This window comes from Peromyscus leucopus, chromosome 7 (genome assembly GCF_004664715.2).
Source record: "Peromyscus leucopus breed LL Stock chromosome 7, UCI_PerLeu_2.1, whole genome shotgun sequence".
Taxonomy (NCBI): Eukaryota; Metazoa; Chordata; class Mammalia; order Rodentia; family Cricetidae; genus Peromyscus; species Peromyscus leucopus.
The window spans coordinates 47,504,432-47,527,393 of record NC_051069.1 but is presented as its reverse complement, the minus strand read 5'-3'; the positions used below and the strand labels follow the sequence as shown (position 1 = coordinate 47,527,393).

Genomic DNA, 22,962 nt, shown 5'->3' with positions numbered 1-22,962 from the left:
GGAACTTTAAACAACTTTCCCAAGTTTTCCAAGGCTTGTTCACTGAGTGTGCGTAAAGGTTTCCTGTCCTATGAGATGGGAAGCTCTGAGAGTACCAACTCCTTCAGACCAATGTTCCATCCCCTGGTCCCCTTCTCTTTACTCACTTCATTAGATCTAGTGCACTTTCCACACATCTTAATCAACCATAGTTTTTATAACTACTTCTCCATTGTAAGAAGTGGGTGTTCAACACGCGTTCGTCAGTCCTTCAATATATGGACTTGAATTATGACACAAACCCTCTCCACAGATTATCATAGTCATCCCTTGTCTAGTTTGCCCTCAGATACTAGTCATGTATGATTGGAGTTTATGTGTAGGTTCAGATGTGCCTGTGTCCTGCAACTTGGGCTTTACAGAGATCAGAGTTTCACAGGGAGATCAGTGAATTGGTCTGGAGAAGGCATTCTAGTGGGTAGCTGAAGTGACTACATGGGTGTCTCAGCACAGCTCAAGCTTGAGAGCAGCCCTCACCAGTGGGCTCCACCCCTTGTAGCTCTGTGGTCTAACTCCAGCTCTGGCTGATTCGGGTAGTCTGACCTTACCTTCTAGGAGAGTGTGGGCACCCTGTGGCATTTGCAGGAGGTTGCAAATAGAACAGCTCCCAACAGCCCTTCCTGAGCCACCTTAGTCTAAGAATGTCCCAGAGGAGCAGGACATCAGCAGGCCTGTAAGTCTAACCTTCAGACTTCCTGTTGACAGGGATGGTCTTCTCCATTTTACCATCCCCTCTTTCCATCTACAGGTGGCAAACTGTGCAGCAGCTACAACCGAGGGCTCATCTCCAAAGCAAAAATCAAGGCCATCAAGTACAGCATCGTCATTATCCTCGGTAAGCAACGACCCTCCTTGTGTCACAAGTCTGTACAAACATTCCGAAAACAAGCTGGTGATGGGCAGGCCATGCAGGGAAGGAATGTGCTACAGACACTTCTACCTTTCACTAGAACAAAAGGCGCAGGATTCACCAGTGTGTCTGGCTGCTTCAAGAGCCAATTACTGGCTCCTAATCCCTCTCTCTGTGAGTATAGTACCCAAATCATGGGCTGGATCACTCGGAGACAATCTGATTAGGACTGAACTACCTGGAGCTTATATTCAAATCACCCTCGCATCGGTTACTTTAAGACACTGTCTCCCCACAAAAAAAAGTAGATGTGCATTCTTTTTCTTCTGGATATTTAATTTTGAAGTCAATAATACCTCCCTTATGGCCACAGCTTATATTACTCACCCTTCTGGTCTTCTGTTCTTTTCTTACTATACTTAGAATCCATAAAATCAGTTTGCACTGCTGTCTGTCCAAAATGCTCAGGCAGATGCATGGCTTACTTCCTCTTACTTTATTCCCCGACAATGACACATCCTCAGCCTTCCCTGACAAGTCTTTTTAAATAACCCTCCTCTAGTTTCATTTCAGTTTGGTGATTCTTCCCTGTTTCCTATTTGTATCTAACATGAGACACATTCATAAATATAGTTTAGTTAAGATAGATATAGATATAGATATAGATGATATAGATATAGATATAGATATAGATAGATACATATTAAGTCTGCCTTTCCTGTCACATTTATAAATCCATAAGGGCAGCCGGGCGTTGGTGGCGCACGCCTTTAATCCCAGCACTCGGGAGGCAGAGCCAGGCGGATCGCTGTGAGTTCGAGGCCAGCCTGGGCTACCAAGTGAGCTCCAGGAAAGGCGCAAAGCTACACAGAGAAACCCTGTCTCGAAAAACCAAAAAAAAAATAAATAAATAAATCCATAAGGGCAATGACTTGCCCTTCAGTTACTCATCTTATCCCAAAGCCTAAAGTTAGGTTATACACACACCCTGCTGAGTTAATATTCATATAATAAACAAACAGATGCAGATATAGAAGGGAAGGAATTTGTGCTGCTTCCTTTTATTTAGCTGATATACCTCATCTCTGCTTTTCAGAAGCACTTAGAAGCCCCATGAAGGCCTGAGCTGTGTGTCAAATCGCAAGAATAGCTCTTCTCCCCTTTCTAAAACACAAAATGCCAAACAGACCACATTGAGCATGACTCAGCCATCAGAGCATAGGCACACAGCACACAGCCATCTGAGCTGCAGAGGCAGTCACAGCTCACCAAGGCTCTAGGAACTCGTTCAGAAGCTTCTGAAGGAGATTAAAGATCCCTTGCCTTCATAACCAGAATCACAAATGCCCATTTTCTGGATGATGAGAAAGGGGATGAATGCTTAAACGTGCATTCTCAAGCTGGTGTGTCCCTGTTCAATCAGATATTATATACACGGCCATATGAGGTCTGTTCAGCACACAGACAGGGGTGCCCACAGGCAGGTTAGCATACTGTCATAATGAGATGGCCTACCTATAACAAATATTTTATAATGCTCTTTAACCATCCTGAAGTGATAAGTATCAATGATACTAACTACTACATTTTTTAAAGTCAGCATACTACTCTAATAATTAGCTACAGTAAGAGTAAAATAAATTAAAAAAAACTTATAATAAAGCAATGCCAGTTTCTATATGTAACTATATGGGCATAACTACACTGGAATGGTAACAAAGAAATCATATGCCTATACCTATACACCTACAAATGACAACCAATAGAGATGTTTTCATGGAGACACACAAGTATAAGCAGTTTTACTGTCACTAACCTGATTTTCTGAGCAGGCAAAGAAACCCTGTTAAGGTTTCAAATTAAACAAACTCATCTCTCCTCTGTCTATAAGCGAACTGCATTTCTGAAAGCTTCAACATTTATTAAAAATATCCAGATATACCTATAAAAATGGTTAACTCTCTAAACTACAGTGATTATAGGCAGGATCCTCTCATACATAAATGCCAAGTTGATCATTCAAAACATATATGAGACAATATTGACTGGCTGAACTGCTGCTTCCAACATGTAGAAGGACTGACATTCCTGCAAAACACACACAGACATGCACATACACGTGCACACACACACACACACACACACACACACACACAGAGAGAGAGAGAGAGAGAGAGAGAGAGAGAGAGAGAGAGAGAGAGAGAGAGAGAAGCAGTGTTGCTCTTGGTGAACAAGAACTATTCCACCAATGGGATTAACCACCCAGAGTGCAGAAAGATGGTGATCTTATTTTTTGAATGACTCCCATTTAAGACATCAACAATACTTATGGGGAGGAAATCATGAATTAATTTCTCATTTCCAAATTCTGAATCAAGTTCCTAAATCCCTATCAAATGATGATGGAAGATAGTTGCCCCTGCACGTAGATATCCGTGGGTGCTGAACTTCCATTCTGGGAATAACTCTGGGGGAGAAAGGGTCAGGGAAATAAATTTGCAATGATGTGACAAGATAGAAGGGGAGCAGGTTTGTGTACAGGTACCCAAGACTATACACAGATCTGTTTGCCTGTATTAGCCAGAGAAATAGAAGGTAAATAGGTGATAGCTAGCTCTGTGACAGAGAGATAAATGACACTAGTAGATGATAGATAGATAGATAGATAGATAGATAGATAGATAGATAGATAGATAGACAGATAGATAGATGACAGGTAGATTAGATAGATGGTAGATAGATAGATAGATAGATAGATAGATAGATAGATAGATAGATGTTTTCTGTAAGATTTTGTTTCATGGGCTCATGAAGGCCAAGAAATCTCAAGCTCCATGGTGAGGTGGGAAACTTGGGATAGCAACTAATGTGAATTCAAGTCCAGGTCTGAACCCAAAGTTTCAAGAATAAAGTTGACTCTATGTTCTTGTTTAACTCCAAATGTTGGCCAGTATTCCACACTTGGTTCTCAAAGAGAACCAAGCAGAGAGAAGAAATTCTCATAGGTCATTCTTATTATATTTGTACCTTCAATAGATCATATGAGGCCTATTCACCAGCAGAAGGCAAAATCTCTCTCAGAAACATCCTCACAGACACATCTAGATTAATATTTAATCAAATGTCTGGGAACCTTGGATTCCTGTCAAGTTGACACATAAATCAATCACACAACAGACATTCTCATATTCCATTTCTATTCTTTGAGGCATTGAACTCACATACAGTTGATCTGGACAAGAGTATTGGGTGAGTGATTTGGGGAGAGGTTAACTTAGACATAGAAAAGAAGCTTGAGATCATAATGATCTCATTTATGGTTCATGCTTTAAAAATATCAGCACATTTTATCTGCTGCATGTCCTAGAACTAGTGATCAATATGGTCAGACTTCATCCTGTTTTGTCTGTGGCAGGGGATCTCTAAAGAGTCTTTCTCATTTTCCTTCAGCACTGTGATGGATGGGAGGCCCTGGCTGTCTCTGTCAGATCCCAGATTTTCTGCAATACGTCTACACCAGCAGAAATCAGAGCCACCTTTCCAGACAGAGGGGATCCAGGAAATCTCAGCTTAAGAATGTTGTCCCTGAGACATGTGCATAGCCATACACATATTTAAGCAAGCATGTTCCAAACACACCAAACTGTTCACAACAGCATACCCAGGCCAGTATTTCTGAGAGAGCTCTAAGTGCCAAAGAACATCCCAGTTAAAATTCCAGTCATGATCAACCAAGAATGATGCTTCAGGTGTGGCCACGATGGTGCTAATGGTTCTCTTCTCCCTAGCTTTCATCTGCTGCTGGAGCCCATACTTCCTCTTTGACATGTTGGACAATTTCAACCTCCTTCCAGACACCAAGGAACGTTTCTATGCTTCTGTGATCATCCAGAACCTGCCAGCCCTGAATAGCGCCATCAACCCCCTCATCTACTGCATCTTCAGCAGCTCCATCTGCTTCCCCTGCAAGTAAGCTGTGTTCTCATTGGTGCCTGACACACCACCGGTTTCTACATCTAGACCCTGAGTCTCACTTGCTTCCCAAAGCTCATCAGCGGGCTACACAACTCCCATTTCATGAACGAGATGCTTAATGGTTAGGAAGTCCCCACTAGTTTGATGAATTCAATCCAAGGTTCAGGCCATGGCAGTGGTATACATATGGAGGCCCTTGATTTTTATGGAAGCTTCCCCACATGAACTGCCTCAGTGTAAGCCTACTGGGAATATGATATGGGACATTTTCACTACTTCAGAGGTGGCTTTACAAAGTAAGGCTTGCAAGACTGAGTGACATTGCTGAGGTTATACTGATCATTAGTAGCTGAGCTGAAATGTAATCCCCTGACAACTACTGTCATTCTGCTGTTTTCATCTGTTCTCATCAGATATGGAGCAAATCGAGAAACTCATAGCACAGAGAATCATAATAGGATTGTTTAAGGCAGTGGGTCTCAACCTTCCTAATGCTGTGACTCTTTAATACAGTTCCTCCTGTGGTGGTGACCCCCAACCATAAACTTAGGTTGTTGCTGCTTCATAACTATAATTTTGCTGCTGTTATGAATCATAATGTAAATATCTGATATGAGACTCCCAAGGGGGTCATGACCCACAGGTTGGGAACCACTGGTTTAAGGCTTTGCTTAATGGCAGCAGCTGAGGTTCAGATCCTGCTTCTAGAACGTCATGTGTGAACTTGGGCTGTGAACATCCGTAAGCCTCCTTTCTATATGTGAAAGTGGGGCAAAGAGCAGAGTCTCCTTGGCAATGATGTGTCTGTCCACGGGGCTGTAATGACAGGTGGTGGAGGAGGAGGTTCGGTTGTTACAGATCTTTAGTGACCTTTCTTAACTGTTATCTCTTAGCATCTATGCTGCTTGTGTGTCAGCCTAAATCGTGTCCCTTTGCTTCTTTTTTCTGACCCTCTCTAGGGAGCAGAGGTCACAGGACTCCAGAATGACATACCGAGAGAGAAGCGAGAGGCAAGAGATGCAGATTCTCTCCAAGCCGGAATTCATCTAAACCCTGAAGCAACAGTGCTAAGCTGAGCTCATTCAGTCCTCCTGGGTCTCCATCACCAGTCGGTGGATGTGCATGAAGCTTGAGCCACCCTGTCCCAGTCCTGTGTCACCTAGCTGATGCATGCGGCAAACTTCCCAGTGAGGGCATGCCAGCGGCAATGCGAGCACTAGCCAACATGAACCCATCACCTCTTCATGTCAGCCAGGGAAGACAGTTCTCTCTTCCTAATTTTTCCCAGCCCTCCTTCCCACAGCTCAGCCTCTTGTGAGCTGAGGACGCAGACAAGCAGAAAGAGCTCGCAGGGCTCTCCCTGAGTTATCTGATTACAAGATTGAAAGTAAATACAAGACTTAACAAAGAGTAGACAGCTTCCCACCAGTTTTGTATTGGACATTTGGTGGGGGTAGATGAGATATTTGCCCCTGAAATGCCAAGAAATTCATTTCTAGACCCTGGTACTGTACACATCCTCTGTGTGCAGGAAGAGGTGTGGGCAGGAACAAGCTCCCAAGGCCATTGCATTGTGATTTCTGAAAGGGACAATATAGCTTCCTGCTGAGCAAGGTCACCAGGCAAATTCTCTCCTAGCAGAAAGATCACACCAAATAGTGACAGATCCTTGACTGTGAATCGCAGAGAGAACTGAGACCTGGAACTCACAGCTCTTTGAGGCTTGTTCCCTCCCTGTAGTCAACATCCAAGCCACTCTGAGCTCCATTCCACATACCTCGGGGACATTTCTGCCCAGCTTCACTCTCAGACACCTCTTCACCTGGGAGCTTAGCTCTATGGCCTTCCCAACATGATGTTCTTGTAAGCTCTTTGCTGTCTGTGTGCTGCAGCCTCAGTCTGTCTGGTACCTCTGCGAGGAAGTGCTGGTCGCACTTATTTTGACAGGTCTGCAATTCAGTATTTATAAGTATAATTCAAATGAAATATGACTAAATGTTTTCTAGTCAATTTTTTTCTTCAGATTTTGCCAGAAGTGGAAATGGCATCATTTGACTGTGTATACGTCTCCACCCACGGCCCTGTGACGCGTGTGAGCATTCCTATATTTAGCTTCTCATACAGTCTTTGACATTGAAATCTCCTTGGCAAAATCCTCCCTTCCAGAGTTTAAACCTTTTCTTGTCCTTTCAGCTGACTGCTGGGTGCAGTCATTAATATGCTCAGTCTATTTTAACAACACCTTATTCCTCATTATTGTATCAGCTCAAAGACTGCCTGCTTAAGGTCATGGTGGCAATTTCTCCACAAATTTCTTTTTCAATTCCATGTGACTTTAGGGAAAGCATCTCTTTAGGCAGAAATCAGACACTTTACCAACTGTCTCTCAAAAAAAATTATTCCCTAAGTTTGAGGAGACAGAATAATTTACCTCTCTGTCCGCACAACAGTTTTGGAGGCCACTTACTCTTCCTCCAATCAGCTAAACGTGAGCGAACAGGAGCTCTGAGTGGCTGAGAAGTGCTTTTCAACATTTCCCTTTAAATCAAGATGTGCCACAGAAGACTCACAGATCTGCTGTTGGAATAGCTGCCTGCACAGGATCCAATTAACAAGCCGGATCTGGCAGGGGTCCTAGCGAGCAAAACAGGAGGCCCGGGCTTCTGATAGATGTTCTCCATCTCTGTCAGGTTCTGGTCTGCAGGATGTGTCCCATGTCTACCATCCATCAATCGATCCTTAAAGTTAAAGAGAGAGTGCAGTGAGGGCTAGCGTGCCGTCTGTGGACTGTTGGGAGGATATATCTCTCATCCCCAGAGGAGGCTGGAAAAATAATGAGGCAGATTTTTGTAGAAAGCTGCCATTTATGGAGAACTTGCTTTTCACTGATACAGAGTCTGAAATCTTCACTGACATTACTTTCCAAACTTGGAAAATAGTTTAAGCAGGGTAATCATTAGTCTTATGACCTTGGATGAATCATCTCATGTCCCTGGGCATCACTTGTCTATCTGTAACATGGGGCCAAAATAACACTGGAGCAGAGGATGTTGTGGTTTGCAGACTGTGATGGATTAAATTAGCCCTGCAGAGAGTGCTGCTAGGATTCTTCCCTTTGAAGACCAACACTTTAGTGACTCAAGGTTTAGTCATTTGCCTTTTAGAGATATAACTTTTCTCCCTACGACAAAAACTCAGAAACTAATATAACAACCCAACTAGGAAAGAGTGTAATCTTGTGTAGAAAATGAGAATGGAAGCTACAATGTTGCTGCTATCTGTAGTCTTTGATGCTACAGATGGGACTAGAAAAGACAACACAGTGGTGTATAAAATGAAAGGGCCTACTTTCCACACCAAGATGTCCAGAAATGTGTGGATACAGTATTGCACAGCTTCAAGGATAGGTAAAGGTTTAGGTTAACAGAGTAGCTGTGTTTAATGTATTCACTCACATTATAGAAAATGTCTCTGCTTTACTGAACTAAATGCTACATGGTTAAAGACTCTCTTCTTTCAGGGCATATTTGCAGCACAATTTAATTGAGGTTTAATTTCATCAAGGAACAGCTCCCACAGGCCACCCTGCCCCTACCCCAAAGCATTAATACCTTATGACTGACTTTCCACTGTGATAATCATGAGAATAAAGAACCTTTGAACTAGTCTAACATACATCTCAGGTTTCTTCCCAGTCTCATTCAGACAAGTCTGCATAGAAACATTCAGAAATGACCTTGTCTCCTCCTTCTATATTCACAGTGTGGATTTAAAAGGGCTGGAGGCCTCCATTTGATGAGAAAATAGGAAAAAGAAAAATATTCTTTTGTCAGGAAATAAAGTGATTCTAATCTTGCGTTTTAGTTGACATTTCAGACTGACCACAGACCTGCTGCTGACAGCCTGAGTGTGGGTTTGTGTATTGTTTTGTTCCATTCCAATCATCATTTGAGTATAGCTCATTGTGTATGCAATTCTATCAACAGTCCCTACAGCTTGGCAACCTTCATTCCTGTAAAAGGAGATGGCCCTTACCAAGCTGCCAACCTTCTTGCTTGGGGAAATATGAAACAGCTATGCCTCATTTAAGAATTGATTATTCACAATAGGGCTGGAATAGTTAACATTTCAACATGTAATTCCATCCTTACAGAATGTTTAAATTAAGGGGAGTCTTCTCAGAGACTCCCAAAAAAGGTGCCAGGGGGTAACCCAAAGTTCCGAACACAATTGCATATGAACCTAAAGGTGATTAAATATAATGAAAGTATTTCAAGTTCCTTGAATTACTTTAAATGAACATAGAATGTAGATTAGGATTACACATTGATATATCAAGATATGATCAAGAATATACAAAAGGTTTCATGCTGTGGATATCGCTCTATATAAATAAAATACTGATTGGCCAGTGACCAGGCAGGAAGTATAGGCGGGACAAGGGAAAAGGAGAATTGGGGAAACAGGAAGAAGGAGGGGGAGACACTGCCAGCCACCGCCAGGACAAGCAGCATGTAAAGATGCCAGTAAGCCACAAGCCACATGGCAAGTTATAGATTTATAAAAATGGGTTAATTTAAGATATAAGAACAGTTAGCAAGAAGCCTGCCATGGCCATACAGTTTGTAAGTAATATAAGCATCCAAGTGATTATTTTATACGTGGGTTGTGGGACTACGGGCTTGGTGGGACCTGGAGAGAAGCTCTCCAGCAACAGTTTCAGGATAATTGCTGAAAGAATAGAAACAGTACATAACTTCCAGATTAAAAGAAGATAATGCTTGACACAGTGGCAGATACTGCAAACCCAGCACTTGGCAGATAGAAGCAGGAGGATCAGGATTCAAAGCCATCCTCATCTACATAGAGCTGAAGGCCATTCCTGTCTGAAAGAGAGAAAGAGCAGGAGAGGGAGTGGAAGGAGAAAATCCTTGCACTTCTCCTGTTCCCCATCCAGCCCACACCCTAGCATCTCCTCAGCCTTGGGTAGCCAATATTTTCTTTTACAAGTGAGATAATGAGACATTTGCTTTTCTGTGCCTGGTTTATTTCACTTAACTCAGTATTTTCTAGACTCCCTGTGTTTTTGCTAATAACAGGATTCCATTCTCTTTAAGGTGTAGAAAACCCTAACTTTTTAATCCATCTCTACGTCAATGAATTCATTGTTTGATTATACATCTTGGCTGCAATGAATACAGGAATGCAGGTTACCCCTTAGAAAGTGTCTTATTTAGGGTTTCTATGGAAGTGAATTGACACCATGACCATAGCAACTCTTAGAAAGGAAAATATTTAATTGGGTGACTTACAATTCAGAGGTTTAGTCCATTATCATTATGGTAGGACATGACAGTGTGCAGGCAAACGTGGTACTGAAGTAGCTGAGACTTCTGCATCTTGTCCAGGCAACAGGAAGTGGTCTGAGACATGGGTGTGGCTTGTGCAAATATGAAACCTCAAAGCCCACCTCCACAGTGACACACTTCCTCCAAGTAGGCCACACCCACTCCAACAAGTACACTTCCTAATAGTGCCAGTCCCATTGGGGGCCATTTTCTTTCAAACCACCACATCAAGCTTTGTAATTTAACTGATAACCATGTGCTAGTTTATTTTTAAAATAAATAAATAAAAAGAAGACAAGAATAAGAGGATTATAGAATAGCTAGGACAAATAGAAAGGACATAGAAAGATGATGCATTTTCATCCAAATATAACAACTGCAGTAAATGAAATTTTTTCAGTTGGTAATAAAATGTTTTCATATCATATTTTAAGTATGCCATTGTCTGTTCCTTGTATGATAGTAATAGTGATAATAATAATAAACCTAAAACAAGAGGATTCAATAAATTTGAAAATAAATGATGAGCCCAGGTAGACCATGGAAACATTAGCCAAAAGAAAGCTACTAAATTCCACTGACATAGTCTGAGCAAATATCAAGTCTAACAATAGGCAGAGCTAAACAGAGGAACTTCATAATGATAAGTGTTTTAGTTTAATTAGATGGAAAATAATTCTAAATTTCTCTGCATTTAAAAACACAGCCTCAGGATGTATGCTTTGAAGGGGCGTCAGAAGTAGGAGAAAATGGAAAACAAATACAAAACGCACAACTATAGTGAAGAATTTTATCTCACTTAATTTCAATAATCGCAAGCAGGCCAAGCTCAAGAAAAGGCAGGATAAACCACCTATGCCTTCCACTTTCCTGAGGACCACCTGTCCTGTACCTGCATTCAGACTCTCCTTCCAGCCCTTCCCCCTTAGGTATGGACCACAGACTCACCACCAACCTGGACTCAGTCTCTAGACTGGAACCCTTGACTCTCCCCCTCTAACCACAGCCATCTCATGGCCTGAGGGCAATTCCTCTCCAGGCATAGATACTCATGCACCAACTTCATTCATCTCTTCAGGCAGGCCTCCACTCACCCTCTCTAGTTCAGGACCCTAAACTCACACTGTCTACCCAGCCTACCCTTGCAACCTGCCTAAGTAACACATGTCCCCTACTTGCCCTCAGGCAAATGCCGCCAGCCTCCACTTCCTATGTATGGAGCCTAGACTCACACGGCCAACTCCACTGCAAAACTCAGCCCAACCTCCGACTGCCCCTCCCCAGGTTGGTACCCTAGATTCACATCACCAACTACACTGATTCCCACTGCCTGAGGAAAAGTCCAGAGTACCTTCCCTGGACTCCTGAAGACTAGTTGTGAGACTCTAACTCTACAGAAGGTCTGATTCTGGAGTTAGAAACTTCACCTGGCTGGAGCTGAGTTGTGACTACTTTCCATACCACATTCAAATATCAATACTGATTTGTCTTAAGACTAAAATCTAAGGCCCATTCACCATGTCAACAGCCTGACAACTGAGGGTAATAGGAAACAGACCCAACACCAACTTAATAAAGGAGAGAAAAATTTCCATACCATGATACACTACCAAAAACCTATCTTCAGATGGCTAGGTCCAATCTCCAAAACATAAATATGAATAATGAAGATAATAGGTCTCTACAAAAATTTCGTACTTCCACAGTATTGTTTCTAGAGAAGGTGACTTAGATGATGTATGAAGACAATGATTTTGAAATAGAATGCCAGAATGAAGACAACAAAACACAACAGTTGAATGAAATAATGAAAACAATTCATCCAGTGACTGATGGAAGCAGGTGCAGAGATCCATGGCCAAGCCCCAGGTGAAGCTCCAGGAGTTCAATCGGTGAGAGAGAGAGGAAGGATTATATGAGCAAGAGATATGGAGACGATGATTGGAAAAAGCACAGGGACAAATAGCCAAACTAGTGGGAACACATGAACTATGAACCAATAGCTGAGGAGCCCCCATGGAACTGGGTCAGGCCCTCTGGATAAGTGAGACAGTTGATTAGCTTGAACCATTTAGGAGGCCCCCAGGCAGTGGAACCAGGACCTGTCCTTAGTGCATGAGCTGGCTTTCTGGAACCTAGGGCCTATACTGAGGTACTTTGCTCAGTCTAGGTGAAGGGAAGAGGGGACTGGACCTGCCTCAACTGAATCTACCAGGCCGAGCTGAATCCCCAGGGGAGACCTTGCCTTGGAGGAAGTGGGAATGGGGGGAGGATTGGGGAATCCATGGCTGATATGTAAAATTTAATTAATTATAAAATAAACTAAAAAGAAAGGTTGAGAACCACTGCACTAAAAAAAAGAAAGAAAACAATTCAAGAAACATAAATGTGAAATATTCCTTTATACCCTATGAAAATATATCACTGTGATTGGTTTATTAAAAAGCTAAATGGCCAATAGCTTGGCAGGATTTTAAGGGCAGAAAATGCTGGGAAGAAGGACAGAGAAGCCAGACAGAAGCAGAACAAATCAGACACACAAAATAGGATAGAGATAAAATCCACATGGAAGAATGTAGATTAATAAAAAATATGGGTTAATTTAAGTTATATGAACTAGTTAGAAACAAGCCTAAGATATCAGCCAAGCTTTCATAATTAGTAAGAAGTCTCCCTGTGGTTATTTGGGAGCTGGCTGGAAGGCAAAAAAAATCAGAGTGCACAAAAAAATAGAATTCAGTAAAGTGATAGAATCTCTAAATAAGGGTCAAAATGAAATAAAACTCTAAATATAAAGGTCAGGAATTCAAACCCCCCAAAAATGAGAGGAAAGCCTCAACAGCAGACTTGGTCAAGTAGAAGAGAAAATAGTAGGCCTGGAAGGCAAAGCACATGAATAGTATACTCAAAGGAAAGGTCAAAACCAAATATATGTTTGTGTGTGTGTGTGTGTGTGTGTGTGTGTGTGTGTGTGTGTCTGTGTCTGTGTCTCTGTGTCTCTGTGTGTGTGTGTCTGTGTAATGCAGGAACTCTGAAACCCTATAAAAATCCAAACCTAACTAAAAATAAGTATAGATGAGTTCCAGCTCAAAAGCATAGAAAATATTTCCAACAAAATCACAGAAGAAGCCTTCCAAAATTTAAGGTTCAAGAGGCATACAGAACACTAAATAGGATCAGAAAAGAAACACCATACATCATGACAATAATCAAAACACTAAATATACAAAAGAAAGAAAAGACATTGAAAGTTTCAAGAGAGAAAGATCAGCTCAAACATAAAATGAAAATACCACATACCAATATCTATGGGGCACAATAAAGGCTGCCCTGAGGTAAAAGATTTTATCACTGAGTACCTACACTAAAAAACTAGAGAAATCTCAACAAACTGACTTAATGATGCATCTATATTTTAAATAAATGTCCTAATTATGCATCTGAAAGACTTAGGGAAACAAGAACAAACAACACCCCCTAAGATAGAAGGTATGAAAATAATCAAAACCAGAGGTGATTTTAGTAGAATTGCTCAAGGCTGTCCACTCTCTCCATATCTATCCAACATAGTACTTGAAGTTCTAGATAGAGCAATAAGACAGCTAACAGAGATCAAGGGAATACAAATTGGAAAGGAACAAGTCAAAAGTATCACTATTTGCAGATGATATGCGATATACATACATAAGCGACCCCCAAAACTCTACTATGGAATTCCTACAGCTAATAAAGATCTTTGGTAAAGTACTGGATACAAAATTAACTAAAAATATCAGTAAATCAGTAGCTCTCTTATATACAAATGATAAATGAGATAAGAAAGAAATTAGGGAAACAACACCCTTCACAATAGCCACATATAATATAAAATATCTTGGGTAACTCTAACCAAGCAAGTGAAAGATCTGTATAACAAGAGCTTCAACCTCTGAAGAAAGAAAGTGGAGAAGCTATTAGAAGATAGAAAGATCTCCCATGCTCATGGACCAGTAGGATTAGCAGAGTAAAAACGGCCATCTTACTATAAGCAATCTCAGATTCAATGCAATCACCATGAAAATTCCGACACAATTCTTTAGAGAGCTTGAAAGAACAATACTCAATTTCATGTGAAAAAAAAAAAAACCAAGGATAGCTAAAACAATTGTGTATAATAAAAGAATTTCCACTGGTGTCACTGTCCCTGACTTCAAGCTCTACTATAGAGCAATAGTAACAAAACAGCATGTGATTGCATAAAAACAGACAGGTTAACAAATGGAATTGAATCAAAGACCCAGACATAAACCCACACATGCCAAAGTCCATCTCCAGTAAGGTTCTGAGCCATGGGGTATGAAGTCAGCAAAAAGTGAAGAGTCTGATCACCGATTGTCTTTCAAACAGATGGAGTAATTTGAAGACAGAAGCCATTTTTTTTTCAATATACGAGTTCTAATGCATTCAAGCATGAGCAGTTGCAATACATTTCTCTTTAACCATTTTCCAATCATTAACATTTACCCATTTTAGTTTCTTTTTCTCTCCCTCACTCCCTTGATGTCACTGACCTTTACCCTATATCATTAATTTTTGTATTACAAGCCAAATGGTTATATCTATCCAGGCACATCTTCTTCATACTGTGCCCTCGCCAGCAGCAAACACGCAGTTACAAAAAAAAAGAGAGTCAAGCCTGCTGTGGGATGCCTTGTATGTTGTAAATATGTTATTATGATTGATTGATAAATAAAACACTGATTGACCAGGAGCCAGGCAGGAAGTATAGGATAGGCAAGACAAACAGAGTAGAGAGGCTGGGAGGTGGAAGCCGGAAAGAGACACCAGCCTGCCGTCCAGGGAGCAGCATGTAAAGGCAACAGGTAAAGCCACAGAACAACGTGGCGACACATAGATTAACAGAAATAGGTTAATTTAAGATAGAAGAACTAGAGAACAAGAAGCCTGCCACGGCCATGCAGTTTGAAAGCAATATAAGTGTCTCTGTGTGTTTACTCAGTTGGGTCTGAATGGCTGCGGGACTGGCAGGTGAGAGAGATTTGTCCTGACCGTGGGCCAGGCAGGACTGGAAAAAACTTCAGCTACACAAGCCTTTTGATTAGCCAGTAACAATGTGATACCTTTTATATTTTTGTAATCAGTTGAGTGTATGATGCCATACCTAGAATATTATTTTCAGGTGTAAGTCAATCTCTAAATAATCTGTATATCACTTTTATGTGGACAGCAGTTGTAATTCTATTCCTTATAAATTCTCAAATAGTAATGATTACCTAACCCTTAAACTGTTTGGACCAAGTTTCTATTCCTCCTGGCAGTTTCTACATGTCCTTTTTACTTCCAAGGGAACTGGAAGTTTTAACTGAAAGAAAAAAAAAAAAAATTCATGTCCTGGCACCAGAGAAATGTCTGACCTTTCATATCTTCTACCTTTTCCTTATGTGTTCCTGTAAATTTTTAATGTCATCTTTTAAGAAACCATGTCCCAAGTTCTAAAGTTCTTTGGAATATAGTTATCTCTTCTTTAGAATAGTTAAATAAGCAATTATCATTAATCTTAGTGAGTTCCTCCTGCTTACTCAGAATGACTACAAAGGCAGCCAGGGACAACGAGAGGAACTGGTTTCTGTGATAGACTGCAGAGATACCTTTTTTCTTTTGCAGAAACTTTTAGAAAAATTATCAACTTTTGTTCACAGTAAACTCAGCTATAATCACACCTAACAAAGCAAAACTAAAAATTACTATTAGAATAAGCATAGTTAGAGAGGCCTGAAGCCCATGGGCTCCCTAGGATCAGTGCAGGGGGCTGCAGCATCCCTTCTATAGGTCCTTGCCAGGTGGATGGGATTCTCCAAAGGGCCTTGCCTTAAAGAGCTCATTCACAAAACATTAATGCACCATTTCCAGGGGTGACAGCACGGATTCCACCACACACACCCATGGACACCTGATTTTTGACAAAGAAGCCAAAATTATAAATGGAAAAAAGAAAGCATCTTCAACAAATGACGCTGGCATAACTGGATGTTGGCATGTAGAAGATTTGAAATAGATCATTATCTGTCACCCTGCACAAAACTCAAGTCTTAGATTAAAAAAAAAAACTCGCCGGGCGGTGGTGGCACACACCTTTAATCCCAGCACTCAGGAGGCAGAGGCAGGCGGATCTCTGTGAGTTTGAGGCCAGCCTGGGCTACCAAGTGAGTTCCAGGAAAGGCGCAAAGCTACACAGAGAAACCCTGTCTCGAAAAAAAAAAAAAAATCTCAACATAAATCCAGTTACACTGAACCTGAAAGAAGAGAAAGTGGGGAATAGCTTTGAACTTATTGGCAAAGGAAACAACTTCCTGAATAGAATACCACTAGTACAAACACCAAAATTAACAATTAATAAATGGGACCTTGAGAAACTGAAAAACTTCTGTAAAACAAAGGACACTGTTAATAGGACAAAATGGCAACCTATAGAATGGGAAAAGATCTTCAGCAACCCCACATCTGATAGAGAACTGATCTCAAAATAGATAAAGAACTCAAGAAAATAGACATAAAAATAATACAATTAAAAATGAGACACACATCTAAACAGAATTCTCAACAGAAGAATCTCAAATGGCCAAGAAATACTTAAAGAAATGCTCAACATCATTAGCCATCATGGAGTAAATCTACCAAAGAAGTGAAAGACTGTATGATGAAAACCTTAATACACTGAAAAAATAAACTGAAGAAGACACCAAAAGATGATGGAAAGACCCTTTACTCATAAATCAGTGGGATTAATATTGTGAAAATGGCCATCCTACCAAAAGAATCTCCAGGTTCAATGAAATCCTTATTAAAATCTCAGTACAATTCTTCACAGAAATTGAAAAAATAATCTTAAATTTTATATGGAAATACAAAATACCAGGATAGCAAGAACAAAATCCTAAACAATAAAATAAATAAATAGATAGATAAATAAATAAAATAAAATAAAGACTTCTAGATGTGTCAACAACCTCTCAAGATTTCAAGTTATACTACAAAGTTCTAGTAATAAGAGCCTAGATGTGTCAACAACCTCTCAAGATTTCAAGTTATACTACAAAGTTCTAGTAATAAGAGCAGCATGGTACTGGCATAAAGACAGACACACTGGTCAATAGGGTAGAATTGGTGCCCCACACATAAGTCCACACTCCTAGAGACACCTGATTTTTCACAAAGTGGCCAATGATACACATCAGAGAAAAGACATATTCAACAAATGATACTAGTCAAACTGGATGGCTACATGTGAAAGAATGGAACCATATCCTTATCTCTCACCCTGCACAAAAGTCTACCCCAAGTGGAACAAGACCCTCAACATAAGACCTCATGCCCTGAATCTGATAAAAAAGAAACTAGGGAACACACTTAAACGGACTGGCACAGGAGAGGGCTTTCTGTATAGGACCCAGGTAGCACAGACATCAAGACTACCAGTACTGAATTTACCTCATGCAACTAAAAGGTTTCTATACAGCAAAGGACACTGTCATTCCAGCAAGGAGGCAGGCGACAGAGTGAGAAAGATTCTTTATCAATTGTACACCTGACATAGGATTATCTAGAATATACAAGGAATTTAACACGCTAAACACCAAAAACCAAGCAGCCCAATTAAAAACTGGGGCATGGAACTCAACAGAGAGTTATCAAAATTGAAATATAAATAAAAGAGAACATTTTTTTTTTTTTAATGTTCAGCATCCTTAGCCATCAGGGACATGCAAATTAAAACTTCTTTGAAACTTTACCTTACCCCATTCAAAATGGATATGATCAAAAACCTAAATGACAACAGATGCTGGTGCAGGTGTGGGGAAAGGGGAATATTTATTCACTGCTGGTGGGAGTGCCAACTGGTACAGCCACCAAGAAAATCAGCGCCAGCTGGAAATCAGTGTTGAGGGTTTTCCAAAAGCTATCAGCCTGTCACATGACCCAGCTAAACTCTTGGGCTCTATATACTACTATAGAGATACCTGCTCATCCATAGTCACTGCTTCCCTAGTCACAATAGCCAGGAAATGGAAGTAACTCAGATGTCCATCAACGTATGAATGGATAATGAAAATGGGGTACATTTACACAATAAATATCATTCAGCTCTCAAGAAAACTGAAATTACGGAACTCACAGGTGAATGGATAAATCTGAATATAGAGAATAATAATTCTAAGTGAGGCAAACAGACACAAAAGGATAAACATTGTGTGGTGCAGGCTTTTTCTCAGTTGTGCATGTTAGCTATGAATATTCAGACATATGACTTTCATTTGGAATACCCACACAGATCTAGAAATTTGTAAGGTGTCATGGTTTTTAAAAGAGGAAAGATAAAACACAGTGGCCTAAAGGGTTAAAGGGTAGAATAGGAAGGGTTAAATTAGTGTGGGGAAGGTAAAGGATGGGCTATGGAGAAGGATAACTATCAAAAGAGATCTTTCAAAAAAGCCATGATGTAGGGGGACTGTAGAGATGGCTCAGCAGTTAAGAGTACTGGTTGCCCTCGCAGAGGACCCAGGTTCAGTTCAGTACCCATTTGTGGTTCACAGGGGACCCAGGTTCAGTTCAGTACCCATTTGTGGTTCACAGTTATTCATGACTCCAGTTCCAGGGGATACAACACCCCCTTATGATCTCTGCAGGTACCAGGTATTCATGTTTTACACATATATACATGCAGGTAAGCACTAATATGTGTAAATAATAATTTCTCTTAAAAGACATTTGGAAACCTACTACTAGTGTGTGTGTGTGTGTGTGTGTGTGTGTGTGTGTGTGTGTGTGTGTGTGTGTGCATACAGAGAGACACATACATAAAGAGCCACACTGTAACTGGGTGACAATGTTCCTATTAGACACAAAAGACTAGAAAATAAAAAAATCCAATGCCAGTAATGGGCTACCTCTTTTGAGGTTGCTGCCAGTGAGGTTCCGTTGACTCTCCAAACATTACAGCTATTACCACTTCTCTATTGCTGAAAATGACACATATTTAAGTCGTAGAACATAAAGAGATCAAGTTGGTACTGATCTGGCTGGTCTACTAGCTAGTTTTCATGGTACTGGGTGATGTTGTGGATGCTACCAGAGGAGGGGAAAACTATCATCACATTTACCCAGATGTGAATTCTGCACGTTATTGTAATGAATGGCCTGACCTGCATATCCACTGGTACAACAGTGGCCCAAAGTCATGGAAGTAGCCAACTACTTTCTAGTTGGATTTAAAGCCCCCTGCCTAAGTTGAAACCTGAACCCTGGCCCTGCTTTGAAGGCTAATAGCCTGCAGCTAGGCTGGTCACAAGCCATAGGAGAGAACCTAATATTATTATTCTGCAAAATGGATGATTTAAACTGCCTCCTAATGACTTACCTTTCTTCCTATAGATCAGTGTATCTATTAACCCTCATCATAGAAGCTTCTGTTAGCAGTTGATAGTGATCAACACAGAGACCCACAACTTGCCATGATGCAGAGGATAAGAGACTGTGGAATATCCATCCCTAATTGGGATGCCTATCAATCACACCTTCTTTCCCCAGTGCCCAGGGATCATTGCTGAAGAGGATCAGAAAGAGTATAGAGCTAGAGAGCAGCTTCATGTGTAAACTCACAGCAGGTTTGACAACTTTCACGAGGCCTCTGAAAGCTTACTCTGAACCAACTCCCGCATGGAGAGGGGAGGTAGGTACAAAAATTCAACCCCTAGCTGAGGACTTTTTATAATTGATAGCTACGGGGAGAGGAAGAGTCAATTTTCTTTAAGAATGTTATCACTGGTAAGTTGACCACATGTATAAGTATAAGGCCACACATCCAAGACTACATGGACAGCACAAATTGTATTTTATGGCTTTAAAATAAAGGAGAAGACACAGTCAAGTGGGTAGGGAAGGGAGGGTGGATGCTGTCTTAGTGTTTTACTGCTGTGAAGAGACACCATGACCAAGGTAACTCTTATAAGAGAAAACATTTGATTAGGGATTGTTTACAGTTTCAGAGATTTAGTCCATTATCATCATGGTGGGGAGCATGGTGACATGCAGGCACACAGTGCTGGATAAGTAGCTGCTGAGAGTTCTACACCTGGATCCATAGGCGACAGGAAGAGAGAGCCACTGGGCCTGGCTTTGACTTTTGAAATATTAGTGCCCACCCCCAACGACACACTTCTTCCAACAAGGCCACACCTCCTAATCCTTAAAAATAATGCCATTCCCTATTGATCCTCTAGGGACCTTCAAATATATGACCCTATAGGGACTATTCTCAGTTAAACCACCACATAATTCCATGGAAGGAATTAAAGTTGTGTGTGAAAAATATCAAAATACATAGTAAGAAATCCTTAATTAATTAAAAATTAATTTTAAAATTGAATGGCCTGGACAAGTCAAATGATAGAATTAACATGGGCAGGGTGCTTACTGTCAAGGGTAGACATTGCTTTTCAAGTTCATGTGTAGCAGTTACATGTGTGCCCTGCAAACTTGAGGACTTGAGATCGAATCCCCAGCAGCCACCTAAAAAGCTTGTCATGATGGTACTTACCAGCAGTCCTAGCTCTGGGGTAGTAGAGCCTGGAGGATACTTGGAGCTCACTCACCAACTGACATAGCTGAATCAGTGAGAGACCCTGTCTCAAAAACTAAGGTACAGAGCCGTCAAGGAAGACACCGATGTCAACTCTGGCCTACACAAGCATACACGAATGCACACTCACACAAACACACATTACTATTTATAAGGGTCCAAACTGCAACTCCACATGAGAAGTGGAGGGATCTGAATTTGGGGCTGGTTCAATAGGAGGAGAGCCAGTGGGGTTCTACATCCTACTAGAGTTAGATGGAAACAGAGAAATGACCAGTTTAGTCTCCGGCACAATCAGGAAACATGGCCAAAGATCTTTCTATGCACACAGAGATATCATCAGTCATTAGTATCCACTGGCTGCATGAACGCTGGTGCCAACGTTTTTCAAAGTTGGCAGAAGCAACCATGATCCTCCACAGAGCCCTGTGAGTCAGTTCAGCAGAAATCAATATCCACATTCTGCTCTCTTGCTGCTCTGCATGGTGGCCTGCAGCCCTGCAGCATTTGCTGCTAGACACTCCTGCCCATGCCTATCCAAAGGACCTCTCTTCCTTATTACTCCATACTTCCTCCCCCGAAGGTGGAGTGGATATACCATAGACCTGTTGGTATGGTGCCCCTGAGGAAGACGGAACACATTGCACCCCTAAGGAGAGGGTTGTTGTGTAAATAGGGGATGCTGGACATAGGGCCTCCCTAATCCAAGAGACCTAATCACCAAAGGCAGGTCGTCAAAACCTGCAGTAGATGGCAAAGAGAATACTGGCTGCAAATAAGAAAGCCAACATTTCCATAACTATTGGACAGATTTTTAAAAGGCTGATCTAAAGCCAGTCCTGGTTGCTTCAAAAAAATCACTCTAGAAGTTGAAAACATAAAGGTATCTGGACTCCACTCACAAAGTTCTAGTTCATTAAGTTCTGGATAGAGTGCATATATCTATTATTGTACTATCCAGCTCAGGTGAAGGATACTCAACTACAGCTTCTTAATGGGATGGTGCTTGAGAAATGTCATCAGAGTGTCATGGGTGTAAGAGCCAGGCTCCTCATGACAGGTTGCTCCCACCCACAGGGTTTCCTTGTCCATTCTGACCATGGGTATGTTTTCCTAAGTGTCCAATGCCCTATCTCCCACAACTCTCAGAAACCTGTAGGCAAAAGTGAATTTTGTAGAGGGCTAGGAATGTGGTTCAGGGGTACAGTACCTGCCTATATTGAGCAGGGTCTTCCCTAGCACCTCAAAAATGTACGTTTCCCTGAAGGTAGACCTTAATCTGACATTGTTTTGCACATCTATAGATGCCCCACAGACAAGCAAGCTGGAAGATGACTGAGTGCTTATGTGATATCTTGGAACAAGGAAATGGGGTCTGAAAGCAGCCTTCGGGGGGATATACCACAGGATGACGAGGGGCTCTTCATCAAAACCTTCTAAGGCGCTCACCTCACATTTCAGAACCTCAAAATGCCAAAAAAGCCCCCATTTTGCGTATGTGGATTATATGTTATAATTAATTTATTAAAAACTAAAATTGTGGGAAAATTTAATGTTTATGAATGATTTACAAGTAAAAACAAGCTTCTATATTAACATAAATCTGCCTTATATAAAAAGCAGCTTTATTTTCAAAAAAGTATTTAGTGAGAAGAGTGACATGTTGTAACTTTTTGCAAATCTCTTTAAGTTTGGCTTAATAGATGACAGCTGGATTTCATACTCTTGCACTCAATCTGTTGTAATATGTTATTTTGATGGAAGTATATAAAGAGAATCATGACTCACACAAATACGTAGCTGGAGAAGAGAGGGCTTCAATTTGCTTCCGAACTTAATCTATTTTTCTATGACATGCCATATAACTTCTGGAAAATTCCACCAGAAAAAATTTACAAAATTTACATGGGAGGATGAAACTGAAAAGGTCAGTAAGAGCTTATTGCTTTGCAAATGCCTGCCCTTCACAGACCCTTTGAAAGGCTCCAAGTCTTCCCTGGTGTGGGCTGAGCACCAGATTCTGAACGCTCCTTTGGCAGAAAGCAAAACGAATCCACCAAGCTCATTTGTTGCAGTTATTCATCTACTGCTGCAATTTTTGTTGTTTGCGATGT

General features: G+C 41.0%; 1 protein-coding gene across 1 annotated transcript in view; it reads left to right on the top strand.

Annotated features, from left to right (window-relative positions):
• Positions 1 to 6,582, top strand: part of Npsr1 (neuropeptide S receptor 1) — a 192,980-nt gene extending 186,398 nt beyond the window's left edge. Inside the window, 3 exon segments of the mRNA XM_028872595.1 lie at positions 788 to 874; positions 4,678 to 4,858; positions 5,824 to 6,582. Of these exon segments, the coding sequence (XP_028728428.1) occupies positions 788 to 874; positions 4,678 to 4,858; positions 5,824 to 5,914 (359 nt within the window). The 3' untranslated portion in view covers positions 5,915 to 6,582.
• The last annotated feature ends 16,380 nt before the right edge of the window (positions 6,583 to 22,962 follow it).